This window comes from Haliotis rubra, unplaced genomic scaffold (genome assembly GCF_003918875.1).
Source record: "Haliotis rubra isolate DU_JTF1 unplaced genomic scaffold, ASM391887v1 Scf141, whole genome shotgun sequence".
Lineage (NCBI taxonomy): Eukaryota > Metazoa > Mollusca > Gastropoda > Lepetellida > Haliotidae > Haliotis > Haliotis rubra.
The window spans coordinates 199,228-222,322 of NW_025765348.1; the positions used below are offsets into that span (position 1 = coordinate 199,228).

General features: G+C 42.6%; 1 protein-coding gene across 7 annotated transcripts in view; it reads left to right on the forward strand.

Annotated features, from left to right (window-relative positions):
- The window catches only part of LOC124268980, a 29,216-nt gene extending 7,007 nt beyond the window's left edge, over nt 1-22,209 (forward strand). The window contains exons 1-5 of one of the 7 annotated variants that reach the window (XR_006896392.1): nt 4,228-4,305; nt 5,337-5,405; nt 20,032-20,061; nt 21,053-21,173; nt 22,109-22,209. Coding sequence is in view for 3 of the 7 variants with exons in the window: in XM_046704006.1 (XP_046559962.1) it covers nt 4,303-4,305; nt 5,337-5,405; nt 15,353-16,390 (1,110 nt within the window). In the remaining 4 variants the exon portion in view is untranslated. Of the gene's footprint in view, nt 1-3,947; nt 4,306-5,336; nt 5,406-15,352; nt 16,668-19,240; nt 19,415-20,031; nt 20,062-21,052; nt 21,174-22,108 lie in introns of those variants that run through there. The other 6 variants (XM_046704007.1, XR_006896389.1, XR_006896390.1 and 3 more) reach the window with 6 other exon arrangements.
- Nucleotides 22,210-23,095: the final 886 nt, after the last annotated feature.

Below are 23,095 nucleotides of genomic sequence, written 5' to 3' on the forward strand. Positions count from 1 at the left end.
CTAGAAAAGCGTTTCTTGTTTATAATTGGAATAAGTCTGAGAAGAGGCGAACTTACTTTTTGCGACTTAAACTAAGTTGCTGAGCGTGTTGGAAAACAGCATTACATGGAGTATGTGTGGGATGCTGTTTTAACCCTTTTTGTCCCTGGTCCAATCGGATATGTACATGCATAGCTTGAAGCAGAGTATAACTGATTAGGAAGTGGTCGTGTTGAGTGGGTACGGGAGACTGAATGATTGAGATTGTTTTGCTTAACGCTGCATTAACTCTTGAGTCAGCTTGATGATGGAGGGAATCCTTAAGTGATGCAGTTGTATTACGTCTACAACTATGGTTGAACCCAAGAGTGTTGGCATGGTGCTGGCAAACAGACGTACATATTCAGGGCGGTCTGGGATTTAAACCCACGATGATAGGCATACCTAAGGGAGGTAACTGCACGGCCAGTTTGGAAAGGAGCGAGCTGGATGAAGTGTAGTGGGTGAAGAGATTGAGAAAACTGGATGTGGAGTGGGTGAGGAGATTGAGAAGACTGGATGTGGAGTGGGTGAGGAGATTGAGAAGACTGGATGTGGAGTGGGTGAGGAGATTGAGAAGACTGGATGTGGAGTGGGTCAGGAGATTGAGAAGACTGGATGTGGAGTGGGTGAGGAGATTGAGAAGACGATGTGGAGTGGATGAAGATATTGAGAAGACTGATGTGAAGTTGGTGAGGAGATTGAGAAGACTTGATGTGGAGTGGGTGAGGAGATTTAGAAGACTGGATGTGGTGTGAGTGAGGACATTGAGAAGACTGGATGTGGAGTGGGTGAGGAGATTGAGAAGACTGGATGTGGAGGGGTGAGGAGATTGAGAAGACTGGATGTGGAGTTAGGGATTAGATTGAGAAGACTGGATGTAGAGTGGGTGAGGAGATTGAGAAGACTGGATGTGGAGTGGGTGAAGATATTGAGAAGACTGGGTGTGGTGTGAGTGAGGAATTTGAGAGGACTGGATGTGGGCAGGTGTTGATACTGAGAAGACTGGATGTGGAGGGGTGAGGATATCGGAAGACTGGATGTGGAGTGGGTGAAGCGATTGAGAAAGAGTGTGGGTGAGAAGATTGAGAAGACTGGATATGGAGTGGGTGAAGACATTGAGAAGACTGGATGTAGAGTGGGTGAGGAGATTGAGAAGACTGGATGTGGAGCTGGTTAGGAGATTGAGAAGACTGGATGTGGGGGTGAGGAGAGATTGAGAAGACTGATGTGGAGTGGGTGAAGATATTGGAGAGAAGACTGTATGTGGAGTGGGTGAGATATTGAGAAGACTGGATGTGGAGTGGATGAAGATATTGAGAAGACTGGATGTGAAGGGGTGAGGATATTGAGAAGACTGATGTGGAGGGTGAGGAGATTTAGAAGACTGGATGTGGAGGTGGTGAGTGAGGACATTGAGAAGACTGTATGTGGAGTGGGTGAGGATATTGAGAAGACTGGATGTGGAGGGGTGAGGAGATTGAGAAGACTGGATGTGGAGTTAGGGATTAGATTGAGAAGACTGGATGTAGAGTGGGTGAGGAGATTGAGAAGACTGTATGTGGAGTGGGTGAAGATATTGAGAAGACTGGATGTGGAGTGGGTGAAGATATTGAGAGGACTGGATGTGGAGCGGGTGTTGATACTGAGAAGACTGGATGTGGAGTGGGTGAGGATATCGAGAAGACTGGATGTGGAGTGGGTGAAGCGATTGAGAAGAGTGGGTGAGAAGATTGAGAGGACTGGATATGGAGTGGGTGAAGACATTGAGAAGACTGGATGTAGAGTGGGTGAGGAGATTGAGAAGACTGGATATGGAGTTGGTTAGGAGATTGAGAAGACTGGATGTGGAGTGGGTGAGGAGATTGAGAAGACTGGATGTGGAGTGGGTTAAGATATTGAGAAGACTGTATGTGGAGTGGGTGGTGATACTGAGAAGACTGTATGTGGAGTGGGTGAAGATATTGAGAAGACTGGATGTGGAGTGGGTCAGGATATTGAGAAGACTGTATGTGGAGCGGGTGAGGAGATTTAGAAGACCGGATGTGGAGTGGGTGAGGATATTGAGAAGACTGGATGTGGAGTGGGTGAGGAGATTTAGAAGACTGGATGTGGAGTGGGTGAGGATATTGAGAAGACTGGATGTGGAGTGGGTGAGGATATTGAGAAGACTGGATGTGGAGTGGGTGAAGGATATTGAGAAGACTGGATGTGGAGTGGGTGAGGATATTGAGAAGACTGGATGTGGAGTGGAGTGAGGATATTGAGAAGACTGGATGTGGAGTGGGTGAGGAGATTGAGAAGACTGGATGTGGAGTGGGTTATTGATTGAGGACTGGGAAAGCGTAGTGGCTGATGTAAGATTGGGAAGGAGGAAAGCGTGGTAGCTATGTAAGATTGGGAAGGAGAAAGCTGTCAGGAATTGAGAAGCTGTATGTGGTGGCTATGTAAGGATTGGGAAGGAGAAAGCGTGGTGGCTATGTAAGATGTGGGAAGGAGGAAAGCGTGGTGGCTATGTAAGAGGATATTGGAAGGAGGAAAGCGTGAGGGCTATGTAAGATTGGGAAGGGAGGAAAGCGTGGTGAGAGCTATGTGGAGTGGGTGAAGGAGGAAAGCGTGGATAGTGTAAGGTTGGGAAGGAGAAAGCGTGGTGGCTATGTAAGTGATGATGGAAGGAGGATGAAAGCGTGGTGGCTATGTAAGGTTAGGAAGGAGGAAAGCGTGGTGGCTATGTAAGGTTAGGAAGGAGGAAAGCGTGGTGGCTATGTAAGATTGGGAAGGAGGAAAAATCGTGGTGGCTATGTAAGATTGGGAAGGAGGAAAGCGTGGTGGCTATGTAAGATTGGGAAGGAGGAAAGCGTGGTGGCTATGTAAGATTGGGAAGGAGGAAAGCGTGGTGGCTATGTAAGGTTGGGAAGGAGGAAAGCGTGGTGGCTATGTAAGGATTGGGAAGGAGGAAAGCGTGGTGGCTATGTAAGATTGGGAAGGAGGAAAGCGTGGTGGCTATGTAAGATTGGGAAGGAGGAAAGCGTGGTGGCTATGTAAGATTGGGAAGGAGGAAAAAGCGTGGTGGCTATGTGTAAGGTTGGGAAGGAGGAAAGCGTGGTGGCTATGTAAGATTGGGAAGGAGGAAAGCGTGGTGGCTATGTAAGGTTGGGAAGGAGGAAAGCGTGGTGGCTATGTAAGATTGGGAAGGAGGAAAGCGTGGTGGCTATGTAAGGTTGGGAAGGAGGAAAGCGTGGTGGCTTTGTAAGATTGGGAAGGAGGAAAGCGTGGTGACTATGTAAGATTGGGAAGGAGGAAAGCGTGGTGGCTATGTAAGATTGGGAAGGAAGGAGGAAAGCGTAAAGTGGGAAGGAGGAAAGCTATATGTAAGGTTGGGAAGGAGGAAAGCGTGGTGGCTATGTAAGGTTGGGAAGGAGGAAAGCGTGGTGGCTATGTAAGATTGGGAAGGAGAAAATCGTGGTGGCTATGTATGATTAGGAAGGAGGAAAGTGTGGTGGCTATGTAAGATTGGGAAGGAGGAAAGCGTGGTGGCTATGTAAGATTGGGAAGGAGGAAAGCGTGGTGGCTATGTAAGATTAGGAAGGAGGAAAGAGTGGTGGGTATGAGAGATTGGGCATGATCACGTGTTGTGAGGTCTTCATTCACATGGCACATATAATATCGTTCGTAATACTAGTATTACCAACTCATCGCAATTTCATGCTTTTTCCCTTTCATACGCCATCCAAACAAACATGTGTATATCCTTTCGTTGCTTGGCAATTTATGTCGAATAATGCGTATGCATTCAATCGAAATGTCGATGTAACAATACCCAATGCTGAAATACGATAAATCGACATCGTCTTTAACTACATTATGAGTTAATGCTCATAATGAGAAGCCATTATACATATTTAAGAGTCTTCGTACTTCTGAACATTCCATTAACAATCATTCATGTATGCAAGTGGGAAAACATACTTATGTGTAACTGTTCACGTTATTTGGTATTCATAACTTATTTATTGAATTATCCGCAAAATATATCCAGTAATCCTGATGTCATTTCCACTGCAAAGCAAAACAACAGTCAGAGCTGAGTTGATGGCATAAATATGTCTGCGCTCTCAAGCCGAGGATATAATTACACAAAAACACTTTCCAAATGCGTTGGCGAAATGTTCCGAATGATATTTCCAGCTAAGCGAAATTCTCTGCAATGGATAGATGATCGGCGTGGCATAAATATCGTGATCGGATGACAAGGAGAGATCAGGGCATGTGGCCGCTTCATTTATGGTGAGTGTGTCATTACTTCCCCTGATTTATATTAAATATCGATTGGAAATCATATAGTACGAATGTAATCATAGACATTACTTATTTCATTATCGATAAGTGTATTACATTATATGACTGTAAGTCAGATTCTGGTCGACATTCTGGGTGCTTTAATCAAGCGCTCTGAACATCACAGAACATCATCCAGAGCTTGAACGACGACATTTTAAAAATCAAATATTGATTGAAAGATTACTATTTTAGAAACATGTAAAAACACTTGTATTGAGTACAGTGTTCTTCAAATCGGAAAAGTGTTTTGTGTTGTAGTCTTTGAAATAGACGTTTCACGCTGACAGTGTCTGAAACGGAATTAATGGCTTAAGTGCATAAGTGAAAATGTATTACTGTCGTTTAGTTGGATGGTTGCTTGTGTGTTGAGGGCTGGACGGTAAAACCAAAGGATGTGCCATCGCCATCTTTAAATGTAATGATTTTACACGAAAACGCTTAATTCAGTTTCCGCTTTATGCACACTATACTTAGACATTGGTCCTCATCATCATCATCATCATCATCATCATCATCATCATCATCACCATCGTCGTCGTCGTCGTAGTCGTCATCATCATCATCGTCGTCGTCGACGTCGTAGTCGTCGTCATCGTCATTGTGTATGCTAGTGCCAACATTAGCAACAGCAGTATCACACGTTTTCACCATTACAATCTTTCATCATCATCATCATCATCGTCATCATCATCATCATCATCATCATCATCATCATCATCCCAGTTTCCGCTCTAGCACACTATACTTAAACACTGGTCATCTCATCATCATCGTCGTCGTCGTCGTCGTAGTCGTCATCATCATCGTCGTCGTCGTCGACGTCGTAGTCGTAGTCGTCGTCATTGTGTATGCTAGTGTCAACATGAGCAACAGCAGTATCACACGTTTTCACCATTACAATCATCGTCATCATCATCATCATCTTCACCTCCCTTGTCTTTAGTTTGACCATTAACTGTAATATCCTCCTCCTCCAGATGGACAACTCCAGCAACCTGTTCACCACCTACTACGACGACTACCTTGGCATCAGCTTATTCAACCAGGTCAGTTGCTAATGACTTACTAGGTAGCGTTATTGATGAAGTAAACCAGTCCGATATACTCTGTAAATGACAACTTGCATATCGGTCAAAAATCCATAATATATTTATTACGTTTCAAAATTTGGGAGTACTTAAAATTTATAAAAACAAACATGGCCACAAGTCTATTTGTACCACAAAATATACTGTATAGATGGTGCAATTCAATGGCATTCCAATGACAGAGCATATATGTGAAACAACGACATAATGTTGTAAAGAAAAATTAATTGTAAATACCATGTTAGGAAGAGAAACTGTATTATGCCAACGTTTGGCAAAGCACATTGGCTAATTATCTCTATTAGCCACCCTTTGTACTTTTTCATAAGGTCACATCTCCCATTATGTGCAATTGGTAAAGGACCCCCTACCAATAATTCAGTCATTCCAATTAGTAGCTTTAATTAAGGAATATCTACGTCGTTTTGTCATCAATTTGTTCGGTATGCCGATCAGTCTGGTCCAGTATGTATTGCCATATACGACAGTTATTCATCACTAAGTTATGTCAATTACAAGTGAAGCCAGATATATTCAAGAGCAATTAATATTTCTGTACATACCACATTTGTAGCGAGTGCGTCTGTGGTTCTTTATCGCGGAGATTAAGAGAATGATTTGTTCTAGTTTCAAAACAAAACGTTTTGGATTTGTATATTTTTTTGAGAGAAAGATAAACGAATCGTTTAATTATAACAAAACATTAAAATTTCCGGCCATGTGAATCTCGTTGCTACTGTACCGAACAGGCTCCTATACCCGACATGTTGCTGCATACCCACATGGCTACTCTCCTCCACATGGCTACTGTCCCCCACTTGACTACTGTCCGCCACATGGCTACTGTCCCCCACTTGGCTACTGTGACTACTGTGTCCGCCACATGGCTACTGTCCCCACTGTCCCCACTTGGCTACCAGCGGCTCCTGTCACATGGCTACTGCTACTGTCCCCACATGGCTACTGTCCCCCACTTGGCTACTGTCCACCACATGGCTACTGTCCCCCACTTGGCTACTGTCCTCCACATGGCTACTGTCCCCCACTTGGCTACTGTCCGCCACATGGTTACTGTCACCCACATGGCTACTGTCCCCCACATGGCTACTGTCCCCAACATGGCTACTGTCACCCACATGGCTACTGTCACCCACATGGCTACTGTCACCAACATGGCTACTGTCACCAACATGGCTACTGTCACCAACATGGCTACTGTCACCAACATGGCTACTGTCCCCCAACATGGCTACTACTCCAAAACATGTAAGAGTTGTAATATCAAAAGCAGACAACCAGCTACGTTGGTAGTTGTCATCCTGAAGACAAAGTTAAATTGGTGCCAGATGTCGTCGTTAAACCCTCGCTAATATAATGATTATTGAAAAAAACCTTAAGGTGCCAGGCCCAAGTGAAACGGTCATTTCATTTATAACTCAGTTTATAACAATTTATTAAAAAACCACCATGCGGGGGCGGTGGATAACCAATTGGTTTGAGCGTTCGCTCTTCACGTCAAAATCTCAGGTTCGATTCCCAGTTCTGCCCATTTCCGGTGTTCCCCGCTGGGATATTGCTCAAAACAGCGCAAAACCATAATGATCCTATGACGTAAGCGAGTCAGGAATCGAACCAAGACAAATAAACCTTCACCGGATCAATTCTCAAGTATTCAGTATGAATGAGGGAGCAATCATTAAATGTTACTGTTCATTTCAGATGTTTCTCACAGTTAAGGAGATATCTGTGTTTGCACCGCTTTTTACTGCCGTGGAATAACTCATGATTTTTTTTTATGATTCAAAATGCTTTACGAATATCGACCTCTATTTCCCCGGGCATTTTGTTTGTCACCTCACAACCACAGTGACTATACACTGTTGAGTATCGTTCCCTGCAGGACGGTTCTACACAAGGCAAAACAGCCCTCTCATGTCCACTTTAATACCAAATAAGTGCAGTGGTGCATGTTGCTATAGTGTAAAGTCGTGTGTTGGCTTTGGGTCAAATACCCTTAATTTGGACTTAAACCTTCCATAGTTTATCAAAACGTGTAACAATACTAATGATAACACAACAACTGATCTTTGGGGGGGAAAAGGGTCAAGTTTATTTTAACTTGACAACATTAACAAATCCAAACATGTAATTAATCAGTACGAACACTGCAATTTCCTCCAAACCCCCAAAGATCAGTTAACTAGAAAGTACATACAAACTGAGCACTTGCGACACTCTCTCATGTAACTCATCATCTAAAGTGATGTAACGTTCATATGCATTGGATCTCCAGTCACCTCTCAGTTTAATGAACGGTGCTGACAGTCCAGCTTTAAAGGCAAATGTGCAACCTCCTCGTCGGAAGGAATGTCCGCTAAAGTCATCTGCCTTGTATCCACATACAGTCAAGATTTTCTTGAGGGTGCTCACAAAGGTATAGTAAGTCAGGTATATGATTGTCCAAGTAGGAAAAAAGTGGAATACCTTGTTGTGAGATTGACGGTGGAAACAGCTGGAGTAAGTTGTCTAGAGCTTTCACTGGACACTGGGGTGAGCCCGGAATCCAGTGGAGGGGCAACCTGAGTACTCTTTGTCCAAACTGAATTGTCTTGGCGTGTCTGATCACTATGGTTGCAGATTTTTTGTCATCAGACAAGCTAGCATCACACATGAGGAGACAATGAGAGGGGGTATCGCTCTCTTTCCGGGGCAACAATGTAGATTTACGGAGAAAGCCGAAGAAGGCAATAACACAGGCTGCCCAGAATGCCTTATAGAAGGCAATAGATGTATTGATCCTGTTACGAATTTCCTGAAAGATGTGAACAGTGATAGGCAACTTCTGTTTGGGTGGTACACCTTTCAACCGGTTGACACCCCTGAGTAGGAGTTTATACTCCCAGTTATCTGTCGGGTTTGGGAGTCCAACTTCCACATGCATAAGGCGCACAACATTCACATAATTGGGGATACTGGTTGCTTTCAGTGTCCGCCCGAGAAACACTACATACAGTAGGATGGTTAGTGTATCCGCTGGCACAGGTCTCAATCCAAAGTAGAGGCAAAAAACGCAGGTATGCTGACCTCATTGATGAGTACGTCCTTTTAGTTGAATCCGCATAACAATGACTTTTTAGCTGCAACAATTCAGATCTAAGCAGTGTCCATTGTTCTCCCACTGGGCCTGCAAAAAAAGTAAATGCCCTATCAGTCATATGTTGGTCCCAGATCATCAGCATGGTCAAGGAATTACATGAACCACAGTCATGAGGTAATGCCTGAAGGTAAGGCACTGCTTTGCTTAGATGACTAGGATCATGTAGTCGGCTCAACGAGTCGGCTGCGAAGTTAAGGACACCAGGGATATGTCTAGCTGATAGACGGAAATTATGCACCGCCGACAGCCAAAACAAGTCACGAAGCCACGACATTGCAAGAGGATTACTGCAAGTTCCCTTATTGATGCATGCTTTTGCAGTGACATTGTCAGTGTAAACAACAATGCGTTTATTGCGCCATCTCTTGCACCAGCGCTTAGCTGAAAGATATACAACAAATAGTTCTTTCAAGTTGATGTGTTCATTCGACATATTGGGAAAATCAGATTCCCAGCTGCAGTAGAACCAGTCATTCTTGTAATATGCTGCGCCACCAGTAGAACAAGCATCAGTGGAGAAATCATGCACGGGCACCGGAATAGCATCTAGGAAGCTGCAGGTACCATTGAAGGTTTTGCAAAATGTTATCCACCACTGAATATCTTTTCTAGAGGACTGTAACAGTCGCACATGATGTGAGCTGCGCTTTAAAGAGTTCATGATATCGATTAGACGACGAAGAAAAGTACGTCCACCATACACAACACGAGATGCCCAGTTAAGTTTTCCCACGAGCACTTGAAGTTCACGTTTTGTTGCTTTCTTCTTACTGGACCAGGACCTCAGAAGAACTTTCAACGAATCTAGTTTATCATGAGGTAATGATAATGTTTTTGCCACACTGTCTATTTCAATTCCAAGAAATACCAGCTTCTGACACGGTGCTTCCACTTTTTCATAGTTAATTGTAAATCCAAGATTAACTAGCAGGGTAAGTAGGGTATCATAACAGTTTTGACACTCTGCTTCTGATTTACCAATGATCAAAAAATCATCCATGTAGGCAACTATCACAAACCCTCTACGTTTCATCATCCTCGATATAGCTGTAGAAAGACGATTGAAAACCTGTGGGCTCATCGAGGCACCGAAGGGAAGTTTTGTGTCCACAAAATAGTTAGGTATTATTCCACCTGAAAAAGTCCAAGATAACCCAGTAGCTGCATAGCAATCCGGATGTATGGGTACACTGCGGTAGGCATGTTTTAAGTCAACTTTGGCCATATATCCTCCGGGGGGTAGCAGTTTCAAGGCATTATCTATAGTCTCATATGTAAAGCTGGTAGTAGTAGCATGTGAGTTAAGGCTGTAACCAACTGGTCTGCTACAGTCATGGATCAGTCTTACCTTGCCATCACTTTTGGGAATGGCTCCTAAACTACTGATAATAGTCACAGGTTTTTTACATGGAAGATAGTTTCCACATTCAATTTCCTGAATAATCTGTTTCTCAACTAATGCTTTTGAATGTTCATCTGTAGCTGATTTATAGTTTTTACACCTAACAGGCTTAAGTTCTGCATCCTGAGAAATAATCCGAAAACCATTAACAACACCATCAAGGATGAAATCTGAGTCTTTGTCATTCTTCAGTTCAACTTGACAAGTTGGCAAGCATTTACCCAGGGGGCTATCAATACATGGAGGGACGGAAACGAGGAGGCACCTCCTTGTCCTTGCGATGTTCGAACTGTGGGTGTTTCTCATTGCATCCTGGTACAAGGCATGTGTGACTGTATTTACAGTTTGGAAACTTACAACCAGAAGGGTGTTGGAAGTTAATGCATATCAGTTTCCCAAACTGATCTACTTGTCTGTTCCTATGATGAGGAGCTGAACTTGTGGGAGGCTTTCTTGTGCTTGGTGCAGTAGATTTCTTTTCTAGGTAGTGGAACATGTCATGGAAATTTACACAATTCCAACTTGTGCTACCTTCATCTGATAGTCGCCTTCTATGTTTGTCATCAAGTAACATTATTGACTGTGTGGTGTAGGTCTGCGCAAAGTCGCCAATCTGAGCAGTGTAATCCAGGTAAGATTTTACTCCAGTCATGTCAGTTTTACCCTCATCGACTAGCTTGCGTAATATCCTAGCATTAGCAGAAATCCACTGAGATAAGGAGACTTGTTCTGGCGTTGGCTTAGAGTTACTTCTCATGAACAGCTTATTGTCACCCTCACTAAAAAATGGGAGTTTCATCACTGGATACAGATGATTTTGGTTTATTGATAAAGTCTGGTATCAAATGGGGTTTCTCACCTTTCCGTGATTTGTCCTTGGCACAGATCTCTTCTTCACATTTATTGAAGTTCAGATAGTCTTTTAAATGGAGGTCAGACATTCCGGAGCACCTTTAGAATACAGCACCACAACTTCTCGTGAGGACGATCTCTGCCGTAGGTCACATGTCATTAAGACAAGCAACCAGTTTGTGAGACCCGTCGGACGCGAACCCGTGACCTTCGGATTGTTAGCTCGACAGCTAACCGACTGAGCTACGTCCACACTGTTGCACAATGTGCAAATTTATCGAGTCATTCCTGTGACGTCACGGAAATGAACGGAAAGAGTCGAATAGGTCACGGACAATTACGAATGCTACGGGTAGACTTGGTGTCGCGTGATTTTATTCTTCGGACAATTGCCGAATGGATCCGATGCCATTTGGCACACTCGTCCCATTCCGTAATCTACAAATTAACGTGTGGCGTGGAATGAGCCGATATGCCTCAAACTGAAAAGGGTTGTTGACGTCAGGCGTCAGACGTAGATTTCACGGTGCATGCATGAATGACGCGCTTTTATATAAATCGGTGATTTTGTGACAGAAAAGTGATGTAGGGAACACTGTAAGGATAATGTGGATCGCACTAAGAAACGAGGGAGACATGAGCATGTGTAGTGACGGCACGAGGGTGAGTTAGCCTCGAATCATTACTGAACAAAATTTATGTTGCGTGTGAAAGAGGCTTGAGTGCAAATTCAGGCCAATTTCCATTAGTCCAAAATTTCTACATTAACCCATTTCATAATGTACTTTCTGACGTTTTGGTTTCCTGTTTTTGTGTGAAAAAGTATATATTAAAATGCAAAAAGAAAACAACAAATGGTACTCACGTATTACACCGGACATGTACCTGCTGTATTGGATTAAGTCCCTAACCCTAACCCCTAAACCCTCAGCCCTAACCCTAACCCCTGAAATAATCCTAATAAATAGAATGAATTGACTGAACCACCGGACATGTACTCCCACTATATTGCATTAGGTCCCCAACCCCAACCCCAACCCCAACCCTAAGCCCCAAGCCCTAGCCCCAGCCCCTAACTCTCTAACCCCCAAGCTCCCAAGCCCCTAGCCCTAGCCCTAACCCTAACTTTTCATAATGTACTTTCGACGTTTTGGGTTTTCCCGTTTTTTGTGTGAAAAAAGTATATATTAAAATGCAAAAAGAAAAACAACAAATGGTACTCACGTATTACACCGGACATGTACCTGCTGTATTGGATTAAGTCCTAACCCCTAACCCTAAACCCTCAGCCCTAACCCTAACCCCCTGAAATAATCCTAATAAATAGAATGAATTGACCGAACCACCACCGGACATGTACCTACTATATTGCATTGGGTCCCAACCCCAACCCCAACCCCAACCCTAAGCCTAAGCCTAGCCCTAGCCTAGCCTAACCCTAACCCCTAAGCCCTAAGCCCCTAGCCCTAGCCCTAGCCCTAACCCTAACCCTAACCCCAATCCCTTGAATTCATCCTAATAAATAGAATGCATTGACCGAACCGGCACAAACACGACTGACTAGTGTAATGCAGTCTTACTTTAATAATAATAATAATGTCTACATTAACCCATTTCATAATGTACTTTCGACGTTTTTGGTTTCCCGTTTTTGTGTGAAATAAAAGTATTAAAATGCAAAAAGGAAAAACAACAAATGGTACTCACGTATTACACCGGTCATGTACCTGCTATATTGGATTAGGTCCCTAACCCTAACCTTAACCCTAACCCTAACCCTAAACCCTAAACCCTCAGCCCTAACCCTAACCCTAACCACTTGAAATAATCCTAATAAATAGAATGCATTGACCGAACCACCGGACATGTACCTACTATATATTGCATTAGGTCCCCAACCCCAACCCTAACCCTAAACCCTAAACCCTAACCCTAACCCTAACCCTAGTCCTAGTCCTAGTCCTAGCCCTAGCCCTAGCCCTAGCCCTAGCCCTAGCCCTAGCCCCCTAACCCCAATCCCTTGAATTAATCCTAATAAATAGAATGCATTGACCGAACCGGCGCAAACACGACTGACGTGTCTAGTGTAATGCATTATTACCGCTTCGAAAAATAAAATACTAATAAAACACTTTTCTATGTAATGGTGCAAATTACTGAATGACAAATATATAATATGTAAATTTAAAAAATTAAAAAATACAAAATACACAAAACATAACACCTCAGCAGCCCGTAATACAAATAAATATGAGCGTATTAGTGAAAAAAGAAAAATATTTCAAACTGGTGCTTGCAAAATATTGCGCATCCGCCGGTATACAACTACTGGAAACTCTCAACATCGTTGGGCTTATGCAATGACATAGCTCGTAGAGATGAAACACCAGTGAGCGGAGCTTATACGCACTCGCTGAGCCAGACAACCGTGTTGCCATGCAGGCGTCATAAGGCATTGTTTCCAGAACGTGCTTTCGAACAAAATCACATTACATTACGTAAAAGGGTATTATGACGTATTTTTAAAGTTTGTGGTGCTGTATTCTAAAGGTAGGCCGGTAGGCCGACATTCCCTTTAGTAAGTCATTGAGTTCAACCATCTTAGACAAATCCCTAGTTGTTACTCCAGCACTGCTGTCAATATTAGTTCCACATTCTTGCTGAAATGTAGTTGTTGAAGGTTGCCGCAGCAATTTCACAGCTTCCAAAAGAGCATTACGTTGCCCAAGAGGCAGTTTCAGTTCAAGCACATCATCTGTTGATAATCTCAATAAACACTGCTTTGACACAATTTCTTCCTTGGAAAGAATGTCCAGAGTAATGCTACTCAGTCCTGATGAAGAACCCCACTCACTGATACAGAAGGAATCTGTGTCTTCCATTTCTTTTTACTGCAAATTCTCACTGCATATTATTTTCGTCTGCTATGGTTCCAAGGTGACCTTGAAACTGTCATGCCCCTTAGCTCATTAACAAACATAAACAAGGCCCTTAGCACCTTAATAAAAAGGGTTATCTCCCTTGGACCAGAGGTGAAGGCTGGGGGAAATTAAGTTCCCAAGAGTTATGTCCCTTTACCTGCAAATCAAGCCTAAGTAGGTTAAGCTGTCAGTTTTAATATCAAATAAAATAGTTTTATTTTCAACAATTTTAATATTCATTTCACATGTGTATTACGGTGCGGCCCGCCCATTTCGGAAAGCCATACTGCCGAAGTGGTCTGTGCAATTCTCCTTCATATCGACGTTGCTCGTATATGATTCAGTGCCAATAATTGTCATTGATTTGTTTTAATTCCTCATTTGGGATTCAAAGTTAGAGTCATTCCCTCAGAGCCCATTCTCATCGGAGATTTGATAGTTGTTGTATGACATAAGCAACACTATTCTACCAATATCATGGTGTGTATATAATCAGGGATAATCTACACCGTCTTTTCTCCCTGATATAAAAGTCTTTGACCAAAGACCGGTTGTTATTGTAACAACATAGGTAACGATGATCAACAATCAACCAAGCCTGATCAAATTTAGTTACCTGGTGTGACGAACAATAGCGTTCTGGAGAACTATTCTTATCTCGGTCCTGTTGGGTTTTGTACAATAGTTAAGTTTGCTAGTGAATGTACCGATGAATTTCACTTTAAACAAGAAAGTAAATCGAATAAAGTTAAATTAAGATTGCGAATGCTCATAATTGTACCTTGCCAACTGAACATTTAAATACACAAGGGTGTATGCACAATAAATGAAACACCGAGATCAAGTAGGGTTGGTCTAAGTTAACGCTCATCACGTACCGCACTGCATTTGTTTCAGTGTTCCAACTACTGCGCTTATCCCCTTGTAATACAAACCAATAATAGCGATTTGAATCTATGATCGTTTGTTAAACAACGTTTATCATAAGATGAATAAAATTCTGAGATTCAAATGTTCAATTCGCAAGGAAAAATTATGAGGATTCGCAATCTTAATTTCACTTTATTTGATTTACTTTTTTGTTGAAAGTGAAATTCATCGGTACGTTTTCACTGCAAACAGACTATAACAGGGACCTGCAGTAATGTTTACTTGTCTGCTGCTTACCGACGCGCTCAGCGATATTCCAGTTATATGACGGTGGTCTGTAGATAATCGCAATTGGATCAGACAGTCTATAGATTCACATCATGAGCATCGATCTATGGAACTGGGATACGGTGATATGTGTCAACCAAGTCAGCGAACCTGACCCTCCGATCCCGTTAGTCGCCTCTTATGACATGCATGGTTGCTGAAGACCAATCGTAACCCGGATGTTTACGGGTCCCTGCAATAATGTGTTGACATACTACAGTGGCATGCTGTCGACTATTCGGCTGCCGTATTATTGTTGAATACTGCAGAACGTTATGTATGTATTGTATTTTTAAGGTTTTGAATTATATCTGTCAGATTGGTGCAGGTTATGAGGTAGAACGACCTTCTCTCACTTCACTGTTACTCATTCCAGAGCATCCCTGACAACGACACGTCCTACTACGACGATGTTGAACTTCTCGACGGGGACCAGTCAGTCGAAACCACTCTACACATAGTTCTAGCGTTTCTCATCACAATCATCAACCTCCTCATCATCTGCGTCATCGTCAGTGACAAATCGCTTCGATCATCACCCAAGTACATCCATGTTCTCAATTTGACCTTTGCTGACCTCATCTATTCAGTAGCGGTGCTCCCTCTGTTGGCAGAGTTCAACATTAGAGACAAATGGATTCATTTCTGCGAACTGAAACTGTTTGCCGAACTGTACGACTCAAGCTTCCACCCGGCGTTCACCTGGCTAGCGCTCAGCATGTTGAATATTGTCATGTTGTTCACAGTTTGCACAACCCTGTTTGACAAGCGTTATAAACGTCCATACATCGCAGTTGCGTTGATGATCCTCCCATGGGCCATGGCGTGTTTGGGGTTTATCCCGTTATACCACGTTATAATAGAGCCCCTCGTTATAAGAGGCCATCCCTGCATGTACACAATATCTCCACAACGCCACGTGGCTCTTCTACTGCTTACCTATCCATTAATGTGTCTGTTTTTAGTGATGACATCATTTCTGACAACAGTACTTGTCTTATACAGAAGAAATATTTCAATTTGCGGCTCAGTATGCGGTAAATCATTTCCGTCAAGGGGAGACAACCGCGTACCGCGCGGTGACCCGGAAGATGAAAGACGTGAGTTCATGTTTGACGTGCTGCTAGTCAGTATATTAACAGTGGTTCTCAGTTTTCCAGTTTTTGCCTTGCAGATGTATTTTAAGTTAAAGAACGGGGATAACAATTGTTCTAACGATGAAGAATGTGATATGTATATACTAGGAAGCCGAATTGTACACTTCCTTCGCGTTTCACGGAGCGCCCTCATTCCCGTTGTATGGTTTCTTGGCAAAGATTTTCGTTATGGCTTTCGACAGCTTATGAAATGCTGCAAAACCAAAGAAATCAAAGAGAAATTCCCATTGTCAATTGCTAAGCTTACATGGGCGTGATGCAGAGTTGCGTCCCTTGGTCAAGATCTTCCCATTTGCTTACGTTGGTTATCCCCGGTGTTCGTCGTTTGGCACTATATGTACAAATCTTTGTCTGTTTGGGTTGTATCTCACATACGGCTCTTCTAAGAGAAGATAACCTCATGTCACTTTACCGTTATGCCTTTTATGTGAATATGTGTCTTATATTTAATGAAAAGAGTCGAGCCTAATCGACAAATTCATTTGATTTTGAGTTTGTCACTAATATTGCAAATAAACGTTTTTCACAAATGGATGTTTTCTTTTAAAATGATTCTTAGTTCGTTTGGATGTCTTTGAGCTGGGGGCAGTGGGGTAGCCTAATGGTTAGTCATGATGAAGACGCGTGGGTACAATGTGTGAAGCCCATTTCTGGTATCAACCGCCGTGATATTGCTGGAATATTGCTGAAAGCGGCGTAAAAGAAAACCCAATCTTTGAGTGGACCCCTATTTTTTAAATCTTTTAGGTAGCAATTTTCATCCGGCTACAGTAAGAGAAGTAAGATTGCTCAAGGTGCTGAAGGCATACGATGTTTACAACTGCAGTGAGTGAGTGAGTTAGTTAGTTGGGTTTTACGCCTCTGTCAGCAATATCCCAGCAATATCACGGCAGGGGATACCAGAAATGGGCTTCACTCATTGTACCAATCTTCAACATGACGAGCGGAGGCTTTAACCATTAGACACCCCACCGCTCCAACAATGCTGGTGAAACCACCTAACACTAGTATGGTGCTGACAACACGAGAATCATGTTAAAGGGCGAACCAGTATGTGAGTCCAGGATAACTGGTTTCTGGTACATCTAAGGTACGCAACTCGCCACGGCGAACTGACTGTAAGGTCAGTCCAAAGACTTACCAGAACGTCAAAACCAGCTACCATTCACCAAATCAGCTGATGGACTATTTTGTTCGCTAAAATAGGTTATGATAATGGAGGTCTAATTACATTTAGGATCCGTGTCTCATTATGTGTCCTGTCGGATTGTTTGTCAACGTACACCTCGGCGTTTTATGACCGCTTGTTTACATAGTCTGAATACCGCAGGAATATTGCATACTACAACTAACATCATACACACGTCCAAATAATACAGTAGAATGGTGCAGGACCTTAACTTTTCTGTTTTATATAAACCAGCGTTCTTCTATATCACACTGAAGACTGCTTAATTCTGACTGGTGAAAATCAGGCATCCAAATATCCTGGGTTTACACACAAAGATATATGAAAACATAACACAATCGATCTCTTGACATCCTGTTTATTTGTGCATGCATTACAAAGCTGCCCAAATAGAGATTATACATTTGTTACCTGAACGTCAGCATTTCAAACATGAAGAAATGTGTTTCAGAACACACACAAATACAAATACACTAACCCTCTGCTGCCCACTTTGGCCACATTATCATCTGCCACAAACCCTCATGTCGTCTGCTGCTGAAAATGGCGGTATTCTGCCATACTAGGTGGTTCCGTTGGCAGCGAGGTTGTACGAGCAGACTCATGGCCATCAGAAAAAAACAGGTGGCCACAACATTACAGATCCTTTGGGTTCTTTGTAAATAACACAGACACCGTAAACACCTATTTTGTAAGCCATGGACAGTGAAGAGAGTGAGTGAGTGAGTGTGGTTTTACGCTGCTTTTAGCAATATTCCAGCAATATCAGAGGGACACCAGAAACGGCCCCGACAGGGAAGAGATACGGACGTAGGTCAAGTTGAGCTAGGTAGAAGTTCGGGGTCGAAAGCATGTTGTTTAGTATCGTCCAATATATACTCCCCATCAAAAGTTTAGACTCACTAGTTTAAATGTAGCCACTTACTTCAGACAACTGATCTAAACTAGATTTTGCAAAACATTCTGTACAGTTCAAGGGTACTGTTTACACATGAACTGATGTATTGTAAAACAAATTCGTAACGTTGAAAAGGTTATTGTCATGAGTTCAATAATGATGAAACTCAGTGAAAATTGGCGAATTCTTAACAAAACTTTACACCAAAACGCAGTTGTTCACATACACGATATTTGCACATACCTTTCAGCAAGTTGATGCATGATCCTCGTGCAATTCATCTGCAGAAGATTTGCAGTTGGTTCCCCCAAGTTAGTGGATAAATTCATCTTGATGTAACCACATATATATACATAACATATAGTGAGTGTTTAAAGTGAATATAAACTGTTGATGGGGAGTATATATGAGGGGTGGAGGGTGTCATTTTGATCACAGGGGCGTGTCACGCTTAGAAACAGCGTTAGAAAGACATATAGGTACATAGACCCTACCCTAGTTCCTTTTATATAGTACTAAGGTAGGGTCTATGTACCTATATGTCTTTCTAACGCTGTTTCTAAGCGTGACACGCCCCTGTGATTTTGATCTCCTTCCGCTGAGTTGCAGCGTTGACTTCCAGCAATAGCTTGGTCCAACCAGTGTAAATGCGCAACTGATTGTGGAGACATTTGAAATCACAGCGGGGTATCACAGATGTAATCTGTGTGACATAATAGGCGACATTTTATACAGGATGTTAACAATTTCTTGTTCAGGATTGGAACTGAAAAGCGTAACATCCACTCCATATATATTACATGCATACGTGCTTATATATTACACGCTCATCCACGTTTTAGTCGAATTATTCAGTAATTTGGATTTATTAACTTCAACCAGGTCATCATATAGGAAGCATTAATTTGACACGTCCGAAGTTAATTACTCCAAATTACCGAATAATGAGACACAAAGTGTGTAAATGTTTCACATGAAACTATACTTGACACGTCCCATTTGGCTGAACACTTTGGTTAATGTCAAACAGGGTATTACGTGCGGTACTTGTCTCCTGCACTGTGCGCAGGGCAGACCAAGCACCAACACGCAACTGAGAAAGTCGGTTGATCATTTCTCTAGTTCAAGGTAAAGAAACAGCTAATTCAAGGTAAGGAAACAGCTAATTCAAGGTAAGGAAACAGTTAATTCAAGGTGAAGAAACAGCTGAACACGTTAGTTTTAACAGAAGTAGTAACACCCAGGCGGGTCAGTTTGGTATGAATTCTCGGAGTAGTGCATGCAGGTCTGAGACTGCCCTAGCTTAACCAAAAGTGTGAGTGAACATCGGGTCCATCATCGGATCCTGGTGCGCCCACAGGAGGCAACCTTGCACAAGAATTGTGGCGTCTTCTTTGTTATTATTGATTTGAGAGAGAGAGAGAGGGTGTGTGTGTGTGTGTGATAGAGTGTGTGTGTGTGTGAGAGAGAGAGTGTGTGTGGTGTAAGTGTGTGTGTGAGAGAGAGAGACTTGGATATCAGGGTCTGATTCAGGAGGGATTGTGTGGAAGTTCCAACCCGTCCTTCTCTCGGTTGTTAATTTCGACCAGATAATGATATCGCGGCGTGTTGGTCGGACAGGCACTTAGTAAACCGACATTCACTCCTCTGTACTAGTCTTCGCCAAATGTTTTCATCCAATAGCTGGTCTGTGCGCATGTCCGACAAACACACTCTTTCTCTCTTCTGACGCACATCTCTTCACTGGTTTAGCTATGTATTAAGACTCTTCTCCTATACCACACTCGAAAACCATTTTTTTTCCTTTTCAGATGGGAGATTATGATCATTTGGAACCTCAGGTAATATATACATGTACTCCGTTTCATCCACTGTAATATGGCACCACATGAAATACTTCCGAATGGGTACATAAAACATTGGGATTGCTTTTGGGAGTCATTTTCTCCCGATGCACTGAAACGCATGAACGATTTGTCTGTGTTTCAAGATGATCATGGGCCAGATTTTGGTATGTAAAATGATATTGTTTCAGTAAATACTGAGTTTGACCAGACCTGAGCCAGTCATGTGATCCATTAGCTTGACTGCTCATTTGTTTCAGTACTACCTACAAAAATACAATTTGATTTTTTAAAACTAATTATCTGAATTCCGCACAACAAGAAGGCGAATTCTAACATCTTCCACACAGCCCAGGTAGATTTACCTTCCTGTCGTCCATTTGTCAGAAGTATTGGCAGAAATTGTCCCCTGCAAGCTGCAAGAATACATAAGAACACTGGACAGGCTAAAAACCCTGATATGTTCCCTATAAAGCGTTTAGGGGGATGTTCTAGGGCAGAGACCCAACGCTCGGCTTGGGGTTACTCTTCAGGTCGAATAGCGGGCAATACGAAGAGCAACCATATACACGTTAATCAACGTGAAACCATCATGATGAGTTAGTGAGTGAGTTTTACACTCAGCAATATTCCAGCTATATGGCGGCGGTCTGTAAGTAATCGAGTCTGGACCAGAGAAACCAGTGATCAACAGCATGAGCAACCAAGCCAGCGAGCTTGACCACCCGACCCCGATAGTCGCCTCTTACGACAAGCATGGGCTACTGAAGATCAGTTCTAACCCAGATCTTCACGGATCTATCAAGATGATGTACATACATCACCCAACATGGCAGGCACCATGATCATATTGATCTACACGCTCCTTATTCATTTTGCAGTCATTTATCTTCATTAAACCCTCATTTAATTTCTTCCTTTAATTTTTGACGGTAGTATATATAGCTGCCATACGTATAGAGCCACTAAATCTCTATTACATTCGTAGGGACAGAAGGACTATTCGATGTCCAGCGCCGGGGCCACGGCTCAGATGGTGCACCTGTGGTTGATGGTGGGCGTCATGGTGATTGCCGTGCTGAGACACTGGACCAGGACGTGAACCCAGTGTAAGTAATGGCCGTTGGTGATATTCAACTCGCTCTTCGGACGCAACGGACGAGTTCAAGTATATGTATGTGTGTATGACGGATGGATGAACGTTTGTGGTGTGTGTGTGCCAACGTGCGTGCGTGTGTATGTTGTGTATGCGTGTGTCTGCCTATCCGGTCATCTGTTTGTCCGTGACTGTCTCACGTACTAAAGCTACGTAATTTCAATTCTCCACATTATAAATTAATTGAAGTTACTGTCTCTTGGTATGGTTTCATTTGGACGTCACGATAGACAGACAGACAGAGCGACTGATGACAACCGGTACGACCGAAGCCGAAGTTATTCCAAGAGTTAACTCCCTTTTCAACAAAAAATTATGTTATTGATTGTTTTGTTTCATTTTGTGTTTGTGTTTTGTTTTGTTTCGGGGTTTTCGGGGTGGGTGGGGTCTTTTGTTTGTTAGGGTTTTTTTGCTTTGTTTTGTTTTGCTGTTCTTTGTTTCTGGTAATCCGCTGTATTTACCATTACCTAAACAAGGGGCGGGGGATGCGCCTAGAGGTTATTTCAAGTGCCCGGAGATTGTATATTGCCCACTCTGTTTCATAAGCAGCTTTCAGTTGTTGAGGTCATTTGATTTCATTTAACTGTTCACTTGTCATGCCGAAGGTACCGGTTGGAATGTAGACATGACATACAATATGTGAAGCCCATTTGTCCTGTTCCCCGCCTCTGCTAAAAACGACGTAAGACTTACTCTTACATTGTACCTGTTTAATCCTCTCGGAGTCAAATTCTAGTCTTCTGATAATACTTTCAGCATTTAGTGAGAAATTGTTTTTGATCTATTTTGCATAAGTATAAAATGTTTCAATCACTGGATTTTATAGAATGTGACAGTGGTTATCGTTTTAAAGTAATATTTTAATTTTTATTAATTCTTTTGATACAGTACCACAGACTCAACAACAACTGAGGTCCAACATCAGCCCCTTTGGAGTCTACCTTCGATGGAATCACGATCCTGAAATATATTAAAAAGACCTGAATGAATTAGCTTAGTAGTTTTTTTTATTGTTCCCAAAGGTAACTGACTATAGTCAGTTTGTGACCTGCCGGCATACTCGTAAACTTAAAGCCGTAACGCAAGACCCGGGTTAGAATTGATGTTCAGTAACCCATGCTTGTAAGAGGCGACTTACGGGATCGGGTGGTCAGGCTCGCTGGCTTGGTTGACACATGACATCGTATCCTTATTGCGTAGATTGATGCTGTTGTATTGTCTGATCCAGACTCGATTATTTACAAATAGCCGCCATATAGCTGGAATATTGCTAAGTGCGGCTTAAACCAACCAACCAACAATGAAAAACTACTATTGGAACAAATATGAGTGAGTGAGTTTAGTTTTACGCTGCCTTTAGCAATATTCCAGCAACAACACGGCGGGGGACACAAGAATTGGGCTTCACACATTGTACCCATGTGGGGAATCGAACCTGGGTCTTCGGCGTGACGAGCGAACGCTTTAACGGCTATGCCACCGCACAGTTCCCTCACACGAAGAGAGAGGTCCTTGAAGAATTAGGCGAACAAGTCCGAATGGACTCCCCTGGGCGATTTTAAAACACCAACAACAACAAAACCAACCTCACCATCACCGACACCAAGCCCGCCCCCAAAAGAAAATGAAGAAGTAAGAAATTTATTTCAAGGAATGGTTAAACTTAGGTTTTATATGCATATACGAAAAATTCCCCCCCACTTTCTTAATATTCGTCTATTGTAACGCTGTATCGTTTATGGGCTTCAACGAGAATAGGAAGGGGGATTAAAATGATTTTAGTAAATATATAATATTTACACTAATATTTACTGAAATATATATCTTCAGGCAAGGTACATTTACAACGTTTATGTATCAGACCGTGACGTGAAG